The sequence below is a fragment of the Dysidea avara genome, chromosome 6, assembly GCF_963678975.1.
Source record: "Dysidea avara chromosome 6, odDysAvar1.4, whole genome shotgun sequence".
Classification (NCBI taxonomy): domain Eukaryota; kingdom Metazoa; phylum Porifera; class Demospongiae; order Dictyoceratida; family Dysideidae; genus Dysidea; species Dysidea avara.
The window spans coordinates 19,981,319-19,993,608 of NC_089277.1; the positions used below are offsets into that span (position 1 = coordinate 19,981,319).

General features: G+C 37.0%; 1 protein-coding gene across 6 annotated transcripts in view; it reads right to left on the bottom strand.

The window, feature by feature from the left end:
* The window catches only part of LOC136259114 (transcription factor 7-like 2), a 45,375-nt gene that overhangs the window by 15,432 nt on the left and 17,653 nt on the right, over positions 1-12,290 (bottom strand). For 5 of the 6 annotated variants that reach the window (XR_010703196.1, XR_010703195.1, XM_066052542.1 and 2 more), the window contains 4 exons: positions 9,428-9,527; positions 5,472-5,849; positions 1,768-2,026; positions 831-891 (listed from right to left, as the gene is read on the bottom strand). Coding sequence is in view for 3 of the 6 variants with exons in the window: in XM_066052542.1 (XP_065908614.1) it covers positions 831-891; positions 1,768-2,026; positions 5,472-5,849; positions 9,428-9,527 (798 nt within the window). In the remaining 3 variants the exon portion in view is untranslated. Of the gene's footprint in view, positions 1-430; positions 732-830; positions 892-1,767; positions 2,027-5,471; positions 5,850-9,427; positions 9,528-12,290 lie in introns of all 6 variants that reach the window. The other variant, XR_010703197.1, reaches the window with a different exon arrangement.

Consider the following 12,290-nt stretch of genomic DNA (forward strand, 5'->3'; position numbering starts at 1 on the left):
ATTTTTTTAGCAGCTAACCTAGCTGTTTTCATACAATAAATGTTTGGAATTTGTCAGGGCTCCTGTACTGACCACCCTGTGGGTATCAATGCGTGGAACCCCTGAGTCTAGATCCCTGTACTTATGCTGTATATCGTCTTAACAAAATAAGATGCTTCACATCAACACAATCTTTAGGTGATCTTCTACTCCTCCTCCCCTGTTTAGAAGAACGTCATTTATAATAACGGTGTATTGGTTGCAAATAATCGGTATCAGTATAATGTGAAAACATGCACATTGGTGCAACACTATTGCTTAGATCAATACTTCATTTTCAAAGCAATCACAGAATAGTTTGAATTTCAAAGGTTCTGAATACAAGATACAATGCTAACTAGTGGTATTGCCCTCTAATTCTACTTACTCACAGCAGCACTGTACAGTGTACCTTGTATCCTTCACCTCCTCATACAATCCATACTCCCTTGTCCTCAGGGAATCTGTAGTTTCATACAGGCATATACCTGATATACACATTTGACTGTTCTATTAGAATACTGCACCATTTGATAGACGTCTAGTCAAGTACTCTAATAGAGCAGACAAAAAACAGCAGCATAGCACTCCAATAGGGCAATCATATTTTGATATTCCAGCATCCAAAAGTCCTATTGTCTCTCTCTACTATTAGGTTATTAATATGACCATCACTTTGATTTGTGTGAATTATATATACAGCAAGTCAAAACCTGTTGTAAACATATACCCATAATGTAGATCACTTGTGTTCCATTACCATGTATGTAACCTCGATCAAGTATTAAATAACTATTACCATGCCTACCTACCTGGGATTAGGATCACACCAGGCATACTTCTGTGTTGTAACATATTTTATTCCAACTGGATCTGTAATATTGGGAATACAATGTACTACATGGTAATAGCACAATACTCACAACAGGCCTACCTACGTACATTGGCGAGACACAGATCAGCCAACCATAAATTTTAAATATGCCCTTCAAAAAGCAGATTTTTCAACAAGTGGACCAAATCCAGTACCATAATGTAATTCTATTTGGGATATATGTGACTGGATCTGTGAAACCCCAACACAATCGTGCAAGCCTAAATTTACAGTATAAAGCATTGAATACAATGGGTCAAATACATGCATACAGCTGTATTATTTTAAAAATTTGAACACTTTGCTCTCAGTAAAGTAAGGGCTAACAATACAATCCACGATTTCATCTTATTCACCAAATCTTTGTTTTGTTGTAGTAGACACAAGGATGTGGAAGTTATGGGTGTTTGTTTACGTCACATTAAAACAATATAGTACTCAATTGATCTTTCTTCACTAATGTCACTTTGGTATATGTAGTGTTGAAAGGTGATACAAGGGAAAACTTACCCATTAATCAATTGCCCTACGCATGTTGAACATGATGGTGCAAATTTCAACTCTGTGTGTCATTTTGCTTGTAAGTTACAACCATTTTAGTAAGCACCTTTCGCTATACCTGCTGTACAAAATTAATGGATTTTTCTGTTGTTGCTACTGTACTTCGTAGGGCTATAACTTCTAAAGTTATTGCCATATCAGGCCAAACCTTTGCCAAAGCATCCATTTGGCACTAGGTAGATTATAAATAGGAATTTGAAAAATGTTGGGTATTCGTAGATTTGGTCTCATATTGTTAAAAAAGGGGCTGAGGGCTACTAATTTAAATAGCAGTCATTAAGGTAAAGTTCTTTTGATGCACATACATCACTTACCATTCACTTGATCACTACTACTAGTACTGGTGGTGGTTACACTTGGAGTAATTGTTGTTGTACTTGCAGTTGATGGCATAGCCAGTGGTGGTCGATCACCCTCATAAAATGTACAATATATGTTGCTAGGTTTCCTCTTCTTATGTACACCATAGTTCTCTCTGGCTGTCCAGTTAGGATACATTTGCATGTGTCTCTCACTCTCTTTCTTTGCCATCTCATAATATGGTGCCTGTGCTGTTTTGTCCAGTTTGTTCCACTGCAGGAATTATACATAACACGATAATTATATTGTAAAGATAAAGTTGGAAGTCAATAAATGACAACAATGACATTTGTGACTGTCTTAGCAAAAAAATATCACCTAGTTCACACAAGCATGCTAACAAAATTTAAAATTGCACATGCTACAAAGAAAAATACGCAAGTTTTAATTGAGCCATTACTCAAGGAAGCAAGACTCAAGTCGATTAAACTATACACCATCTTATTTGGAGAATTCAAATATCTTTGATTAGTTTCTGTAGCCGCATGTTACATGTGTTTGTTTATGATGTGGTAGACATCAACAAGATTATCATCTTTTCTTCAATAAAACCACCAACATATGCATATACACAAGCAAGTGACTACAGGGCTAAAGTGATACTTTGGTTGATTTGCGAATCAATGGTGATCGAATCTTTTTAAAGCCAAATCCCATGCTGTAAACTAGTGTAAACAATGGTTATGGTTGTAATGTAAGTGCTTGTAGTTTATTTTCAGCATGATTACTGCATAAATTGATTTCCTTGCTCTTCCTACTGTCTAGTCCTATAATTCCAAAACTACTTACCACAATAAGCTGAAACTTTGAAGATCCATTCCTTGGACATTGTAGATAATGCTCAGAAAATAAAGTTCGGAAATGGTGTGAACTAGGCTGATTTTTGCTGAGACAGTCACAATTATTAATGTCGATTCATTTAGAACATTGCATTTTGCTGCCCATATTTTAAAGGCATACCTTTTCACAGCGTGCTTCGCAACTAGTTAGATTTTTACAGTTTTGATCCATGCAACCCTTAAAAACCAAGTTGTGGCCATAGATGGGGATAATGTGTTACAAAACATGTTATGTAATATTATTAGGAACAAGTAATAACTGTAATACATTTGATGAGCCAACACGCATTTTTGAGTGCTAAAGACATTGTTATAAAGGATGACAGTGTTTTAGGGAGTGCCTTTGAGGCCACAATACTACACAAGTATATATTGTGGCTGAACTGCACAAGAGATTAACGTGTAGCTGTAGGTTGATAACTTGTATTATTTAGTAGGTTGGGCTTATTTTTTACATACGTATGCAGCACGTAACAAAAAAAAGTGTACTAGATACTGCCCTCAGTAACTCATAACAAAGTAATATGTAACTGTAGTATGTTACACTGCTTCAAAGTAACAAGTAAACTTTCATGTTTATGCAATGAGCCAAACTATGGCTATAACGGACATTAGAATGTACTACATCTTCAACAGGAACTAGTCAAGATTTCAAGCACTGCTTACTAGTTTTGGTCTTAAAATATGTATGTATTTGGAGTCATAGGAAGCCCCTTCAACATTTTCAAAGATCGAACATCGCTTTGCTTTGCTCTGTGTATGTGTGTGTGTTGTGTGTGTGCGTGCGTGTGTGTGTGTGTTGTGTGTGTGTGTGTGCGTGCGTGTGTGTGTGTGTGTGTGTGTGTGTGTAATTGATAGCAGGGGGCAGGGATGGTGGTAGTACTGGAATACTTCCGGAGATGGTTGAAGTTTGTTGCGATGAGTTGTTGATGTATCTGGTACAGTTGTTAGTAGTGTCTGAGAGAGTAAAGTTGTTCCACAGGCTAGGATTGGTGGGATGCATTATTGGTACCTGTATCAAAGAAGGGTGACTTGTCGTTGTGTGACAACTGTAGAGGAATCAGTCTGCTGGATGTGGTGGGAAAAGTGTTTGCTATAGTGATGCAACAATGTTTACAGGCAGGTTGTAGCAGACTCTCAGTTTGGTTTTCGGTGCAATTGTGGTTGTGCAGACATGATTTATTTTGTGCATGCCAACTGATAGAAAAGACCCATTGAACAAGACACAAAAGCTTTTATACTCTTTATAGATTTAAAGAAGGCATAATATGACTCAGTGCCTAGGGCTGCAATGTGGCTAATTCTTGCCAAATACAGTGTGCTTGAGTTCTGATCAGTCAGATCAGGTCCCTGATGAGAACATGCTAGCTGGAATTTCACTTGGGAGGGGGCTTGGCTAATATTGAGGTTTCCAATGGCTTGAGACAGGGCTGTGTTCTTGCACCTACTGTACTATGTTTATTTTGTTTTTAATGTGGTGATATGGTGTTGGTGTCAGCGATGTGCACAACTTGGGGTTAAGTTTCTTACAAATGTGGAGGTAAGCTAGTAGGTGAGAGGACCAGAGCACCATGGATGACTGAGCTGAGCTTTGCCAATGATGCTTCTATAGTAACATCTACTAAGGAAGACCTTGTTAAACTGCTGAGTTAAATAGTATTGTGACAGCTTGCAGCCTAACCATTAGTATCCCAAAAACCAAATTTTTAGTTGCAGGGTGTAACGACTTGTTGTCAGTAATGATTCTATTATGTCTGTAACATCCTTTTGTTATCTTGGCTCTCTTGTGGAATCTCATGGTAGAGTGCACATGGAAGGATATCACATGCTGCCAGGTTTTAGGAGGTCTGTTCTCAGTGACCATATGCTATCTATAACCACTAAGCTGTGGTGCTGGGTGTTGTACTGTATGCTGTGGAAACCTGGCCTGTGAAGCAGAGGGAGGTACATACTTTAAGACATTCACCATCACTGTTTAAGAACATTATTAGGCATATCACAAGCTTTGCAGATATCTCATCATATTAGCAATGAAGAAGTCAGAATTAGGGCTGGTTTGTCTGTATCTTTGGCAGATATGATTTCCCGTAGAAGGATGCATTAGTTGGGTCGCATTGCTAGGATGAATGATGATCATCTTCTCAAGCAGTTACTGTTTAGGTTGCTGCCTCAATGTCGTCCACCACATTGGGCAAAGCGTCGATGGCATGACAAGGTTATATATAGACAAGATTTATGAACTTTTCATATGTGAGTGCTCCAGTTGCCTGTTCTCATTGTCAACAAATGTTTCGAAGACCCCAGGATATGGCAAGGCACAAGTGCTATAGAACTGGAAGACTATGAAGATCTATCGACTCAGTCTGCTGTGAGGCAGAAAGACATCACCTTATGATGGTCTGCTATCCAGGTCCAGGTCCAGTGTATGTATGTGTGTATGTTTGTAATAGTGTGTATGTATGTAAGTTATCATATCACGAAGCACTATAAATCCAACTAATTGAGATGCACAATAATTGTAAAAGGAAACAGGTATAGGTACATAACAGACAAGTGTACATCCTTAAACTATAAAATAAATGATTTCTATGCTCATGCATTCCTACGTATATTAGATATATGGCACAATGAAAGCTGACCATTTCTTTCAGTGGTAATTCCTTTGCTTATAGTGAAAAATAATATTTCTTATTTCCAAAATGTCTAGTCAGGTAAACTGTTTTTGTCAAGCTTACTTTAAGCAGTGCATACATACATACCTACATACATACATACAAATTTACTAGCCATATGTGTGCATGTGTTAATTACATACGTACCTCTTGTCCAAGAATTTGATTCACAGTTGAACACTCCTTTATTTCATGCTCCTGCATAATTTTCTGACGATTCTCCTTCATGAAAAACATGAAAGCATTTAATGGCTTCTTAATGCGTGCCTCCTTCTTCTTTGATTTTCTTGATCGTTTATTGGTGGGCTGCTCCTGTTGTTGCTGTTGTTGTTGTTGCTGCTGTTGTTGTTGTTGCTGCTGTTGTTGTTGTTGCTGCTGTTGTTGTTGTTGTTGCTGCTGCTGTTGTTGTAGTTGTTGTTGCTGCGGCTGTTGTTGTTGTGTAGTGGTGACAGTGGTATCAGAAGTAGTCATAGTAACAATGGTAGTGATGGTTGGACATTCATTAGAACTATTTATGGGTATTAACTATGTAGAATAAAAGAAAGATTAGATACAGAAACATACCTAATGCTTGTATGAATAAGCAAGCGCACACATGTAAGTACATTAATATTAGGGGTAGACCCGTATGGAAATAGAAGAACAAATACATTAGCTTCACAATTTGCTTTGGTAACATGCAGGAGCATAGCTAGCTTACAAGCAAAAGGTCTGACTACATGTTACCATGCAAGCTACTTAGCAAGAAATATGAGCCCATCTTTGTGGACTTGATCCTTTGAATCAATCAACTCTTGATAAATTAAGTCAACAACACAACATGTTATAGCTTTGTTTATCATCTTGTTTTGTAACAATACAGTACATTAAAATTAGATGTATTTTGTTATCCACCAATTATTTTGTAATTCATCAATTACATTGCTCTGCATTGCTAGGGAAGTGTAACTTGAGCAAACCACTTTAAATCACGAATTACGGCCAGAAGTATCTTCTTAACTGTTTTATAGTTTGTCTATCTCGTTTTTATGCAAATCCTCTGTACAAAGCCTCATGGCTGTTCTTAATCGGCTTCGTTCGCATACAAAGGGGATACGCTTTCTTTCAACTCAAGAATATATGCCTGCCCTATCCATGTCTGGCCCAGTCCATTTTCATCAGTCCACCATTAGATGTCTAATGAAACAATTCAGTATACTGTTGTCCACTCAGCAGTTTTACCACATTGTAGCATGTGATTGACTTTTGACCGCTTCAATTTCAAAATGTGATTACGTGATGCTTGGCATTATACAGAAGTTTTACTCAAGCTGATATACGTAGGCTATCTTTCATTTTTGAAAGCATCACAAAATGGTCCAAAAAGAGAGAAATTACATATATAGTACGTATGTAGTTATTCCAGGCTCGCTGCTCAGGCACCAGCAATGGTTTCCTGAGCCTGTGCCCCTGTGCAGCTTCAATCATGGTAGCATGGAAATACACTGATGCAATGGCAATTACATATTATGTGACCAGATCTACAAAAATCTGACACAATTGCACAAGCTTAAATTTATGTATAAAGCATTGAATACAATGGGTGAAATACTTAATGTATTATTAAAAATTCTGTAAATTTTTAAAATGTCAAGTCGAAATGGTAGTATGCCATCGATCCTCCTTCATCTTTACACTTACACAGTGATCACTCCTCCATTCATGGTGAACACGATGGTGAAAATTTCAACTTTGTATGGCATTCTGTTCGTAAGTTACAATCATTTTATTAAGCACCTGTAATTTATTTTCCCTATACTTCCTGTACAAATCAATCTTTCTGTTCTTGCTACTTTGTAGAGCTGTAACTCTCAAAGTTATTGTCATAAGAGGTTGAAAATTTGCCACAGCATACATTTGGGTAAGTAGATTATAAATAATTAATAAACAAAAATTCGAAAAATGCATAATTGTGTGTCTGGTTTTGGTAGATCTGGTCACATACGTACATATTTGTGACTGGATTTTGGAAAATCACCCTAATGGGCACATAGTTGATTAAGAGAAAATTATATTTCAATAATTTAAAGCATTGTTACCAACCAGCCTAGGCAGCTAAACGTATGGATTTTTCACCAAAGATGGAGCAATTCAACACCTTTTAGAGCACCTGATGGCCAAGGTAATCCTTGTAGAGTTTAAGTACTAAAAAAGGGGCGGAGGGTGGGGGTATCTACAAAATGCAAGAGGATGGTAATTGAAGGCACCAGACCACAAAGCAGCCTGGTAATAGACTGAAACCTCACAAAACAGACATACATCACACATTCAGCTCCCTGCTTGTCTGTGCAGAGTGTATGAACCCACCAAAGCACTTCCCTGTTGTCCACAGACCTATACAGACGTCTGGCGTGTTATACAGGCTGCCAGACAACAGTCCACCAAAAGCACACCCGACAAGTTGAAGGCAAGTTAGATGTGGAAATTGTTGGCCTGATAGTGTAGCAACTTCATGTTGGTGATATCTTATTTCTGGCTCTTGCACCCATATGGTTGATTTTGCTAAATCCGGTCACATTCGTGACCAAACATGGTAGATGTAGCTACATTAATCTTTAATCTACATGCATGCATGTATACATATTAAACATACGTAAATCAGCAATACACTGCATAATAAGAATAGTGACCGGATCAGCATGAACCCCATGTTATCACATTTTTCGAATTCCATTTTATTACATTTCCTTTATCTAGATAGCCAAAGGAATGGCCAACCAAAGTTTCAGCTCTAGAAGCCAAGAACTTTAGAAGTTACAGAGCTACAAAGTGGTAACAGAAGAAAAATTAATTTGTACAGTGATGATGCAGAAAATAAACTACAGTGCTTAAATAAACAGTCATATCTTTCGAATGCAGTCCTCTACCAAGATGCAACTTTTACCATCGGATTCTCCATTAACAGGCGAATCCATTGCTGGGTACATTTTGTCTTCCAGGCTTTTCTACAAGCTGGGTGAAGGCGAAAACGTAAGAAAAAAAACGATTACGAATAGGCCTGTGCCTATTATGCTTGCATAATTTTGAGAATAGGTCACCAATTTCGTAGGAATAATTCCGGAATTATAGGATGGTTACAGGAATAATTTTAGAATTATCAGACGTCCACAGGAATAATCGGTTGAATTAAGGGGCATGTCTTTTCTTGATTAGTTAGAAGAACGTGTTAAGCTACTAAGAATGATATATACTGTAGCTGACATTATTATACAAGTGCTGGCTGAAAAAGGGCTGAAACCTGAAAAGCCTCTAAAAGATCAATATACTCTAAAAAAATGCTCAAATAATCTAATAGAGCAGTCAGATTGTTTCATGTTTAACAACCTGCAGCCAGCATCAGGGATTTAACTGCATGATTATCTGCAATTATGAAGCTTTTGCATCTTAAGTCTTTGAACATATTGAGATCATTATGTATCAAACTTAGCATGTAGGTATAGCCACAGCTATAATACACTAATAATTGAATACTCTTGAATTATTACTGCAGATAGATATTCTAAGTCTGTTGTGCCTACTTATGGCTAAAAATTGATGCAGGAATGCTTCATTTATGGCTATTAATTAATTCTGGCAAAACTACTTATATCAGCATCTTGAAAATCAAGCAACTAGCTACAGAAACTAAATGAGCATTATTATGGATATTAGACTAGATAATAAAAAAGAATGGGAGAAATTTTTGGGAAATTCTGGAAGAACAATAGGTAAAATTTTGAGCATAATAGGCTCAGGCTGAATGACAAACTGCTCCTCCAATGTAAGGCAAACTAATGCTCATATCTTCTCTCTCCTTTGGAGTACTGACAGATTTTCAAACTCCTGGGGATCACGATGCTACCATAAGTTTTTGCTTTCTTCATTGTGAAACAAGCACTCAAAAAATTTATGGAATTTTTTTTCGATTTCGTAAATATTTCACCCATTGTGTTTATTGCATTCTACTGTAAAATCAGGCTTGCGCTAACATATGGGATTCTTGCAGATCCAGTCACAATTATACAGAATAATATGTAAAGAGTTTACAGATTCAGATAAACTAGCACACACCACTAAACACAAACCTGTGGCATAGGGAATTGACTAGGTGCTAAAACATACTGAAGGGGGAAATATGGAAAGTTGGTAGCAACAGTCAACATGGGTACGTCAGGCACACTTGTCCTGTAAATAATAAATTGAAAAGAAAACATGATACAAAAACACAACTGCAAGTAAATAATGTGACTGGGTTTGGGAAAACCAGTCTTATCGCCCAGGACAGCAGATTTGATATTTCAGCAAGAACACAAAGCTACATGAATAAACTATCAAATTTCATTATCAAAATATTAGCTAAACTTGAGTGGTCTGCTTTTTCTGGCTGCTTTTCCCAAGCACAGTAGTGATCCGTACGAGTGGTCTGGGGCCCTAATGGAGCCTTGGGATGGCTGTATGTGGCTGTACAACACTGTGGTGTTGGATAAAGACCTGTGCTGTAAATGTCCTTTCATTTTTCCCAGTTTTGAGGCCTGAATGGCCCAAAACGTGGCGTAATTCATCCGTACACCTTCCTCTTTATGATTTTTAAAACAGCCTCTGACCCTACTCTTTGGAGCTCACCTGATACAGTCAACCTCGGTTTAAAAACTATCTAAAATGGCTAGAACCTTAGTGGATGCTCTGGAAGGTAAGGAATTGGTGTAAAACATCTGCTTCAACCATTGGCGAGCTACAACACACTGAATACTTAAAACCAGCATTTCTTGATACCTTTAAATAGGCGATGAGACCGGTTTTCCCACACTGGATCACATATTTGAACTTAATAGTACATATCATGTGCTTTAACAATTTCCATCAGAATAGATAACTGGAGTAAAAACTTCTGAGACACTGAAGGTATAGTATAAGTAACAGTCTTTAGATATGTAGAAGTGAAAATACATGGTCAAAACGATAAAAATATTGTTCCACTGATAAAATCAAAATACTACTCTGATCAAATACCCAGTAGTGAATTTCACCAATACAATTAATTACATACCTGTATTTACGAAACTAGTGTTTTATAACCAAATACAAACCTTCAGAGTTGGTTACATGTTAGAATATTTCACTATGTAGTGACTATTTTATTAGAGTATCTTGTCTTGATCAAAGTACAGTTACTCAAAGTTTAATGCCTGCACCTTTATGCTAGATTTATGCTCAATGCTTCCAGCCAGTAATGTCCCAATATTTGCTAGTATAGCAAATAATATACAGGTTTTCGTAATTGAATTCATCACCTTTGCAACTGACTTCGTCCCGTTTGCAGTAGAGTTCGTGGCTTTTGCAGTAGAATTCGTCCCATTTGTAATTTAATTCATCACTTTTGCATTAGAATTTGTTGCTTTTGTATTAGAATTTGTCGTGTTTGCACAAGAATCCGTTGACTGCAATAAACCAGCCGCTCATCACAAGGTGGATCATTTTTGCCATGGAGAATACCACTGGAGACACTACAGCGTAACTGGACTTGTATTTATTGAGCTGGTTATATGCAAAGCCATTTGAGTATATTAGCTTGTTTGTGAGTGACCACATCCATGAAGCACAATTGTGAATGCTGTTGAAGAAGCTGTAACAGACGAATTATTGCCTTATAAAGAGTTGTTTACAACAGTTGTACTTTAACAGGATCATGAAGCAGCCGCTACATCTTGTTTTTGCGTTTACTGCAGCTGTCGATCTTGTTACACAAATTCTTGTGTGAATACGATGAATTCTAATGCAAAAGCGATGAATTCAATTGCAAAGCCAACGAATTCAATTAATTGCAAATGGGATGAATTCTACTGCAAAAGCGACGAACTCTACTGCAAATGGGACGAAGTCAATTGCAAAAACCTGCAATAATAATAGTGTGAGTGATTATTAATCGGTATAGGCGTACGTAACTCAAAACTATTATCAATAATACTCTCTGATTCAAATTATCACTGGAATACTATGCAGTTAAAATCTTGACAAAAATGTACTGTGCATATCAGAACTGTCAGAACTATACATTCTAACCTTGGAGTAACAATGATTTTACATAGTTAGCTACATTTATTAGCATGTATGGTAATACATGGTTGTACAGTGGAACCTCCCTTATCCGGACCTCTATTATCCGGGCACCTCCATTGTCCCAACAGCCCAAATTGGTCATGTGGCTTGTAGTTTATTGACCATAATGAAGTTTGGGTTAGATAAAAGCACAAGGAGGTTGCTGTTTACCTGTTTGGTGGCTTGTTTATTCTACTACTAATAACTACCACTTGGTTGCTAGGTGATAATGCATTTTTACAGCCCAGGGGAGTGACCATGAATGCTCTGTAGTGACTTCCCCTCCGTCTACTAAACTGCATAGCACTAACTGATAGCAATGACAACATTACTTGTATTTAAGTTAGCCACTTTAGCATAATAGCATGTTATTCTTAGTTACGGACATTTCTGAGATACGGACAGTAGTATGTACCAGACCGCCTGGATAAGAGAGGTTCCACTGTAGTGAACTATAGCCTTTCCCAAACAGAATATGATATGCAATTTCTCATTACCACTGTGTATGTACTTCTAAGGTAGTTCAAACAATTATGCTATACTGCATTATGAGCATGAATATAATGGAAGTTGTTATTGATTAGTGCATCAGTTACTTTAAGAACTGCTGCATGTTACCATCTCATCAATAATTAATACATATTGTATTATTTATATAAAATATAAAGTGGATGCTACAAGGAAAGACATGCTGAAGTATTGATCATTTTAGTATCGAGCAAGTCAGTGTTAGCAAGTTATGAGTTACCATATAATACAGTAGTGTGATTATTTTATTAGGATATTTTTTGTGTAGTGAATGTTCTATATTAGAGTATTTCATCTGGAAAACTATACAGGTAGAAGAATTTT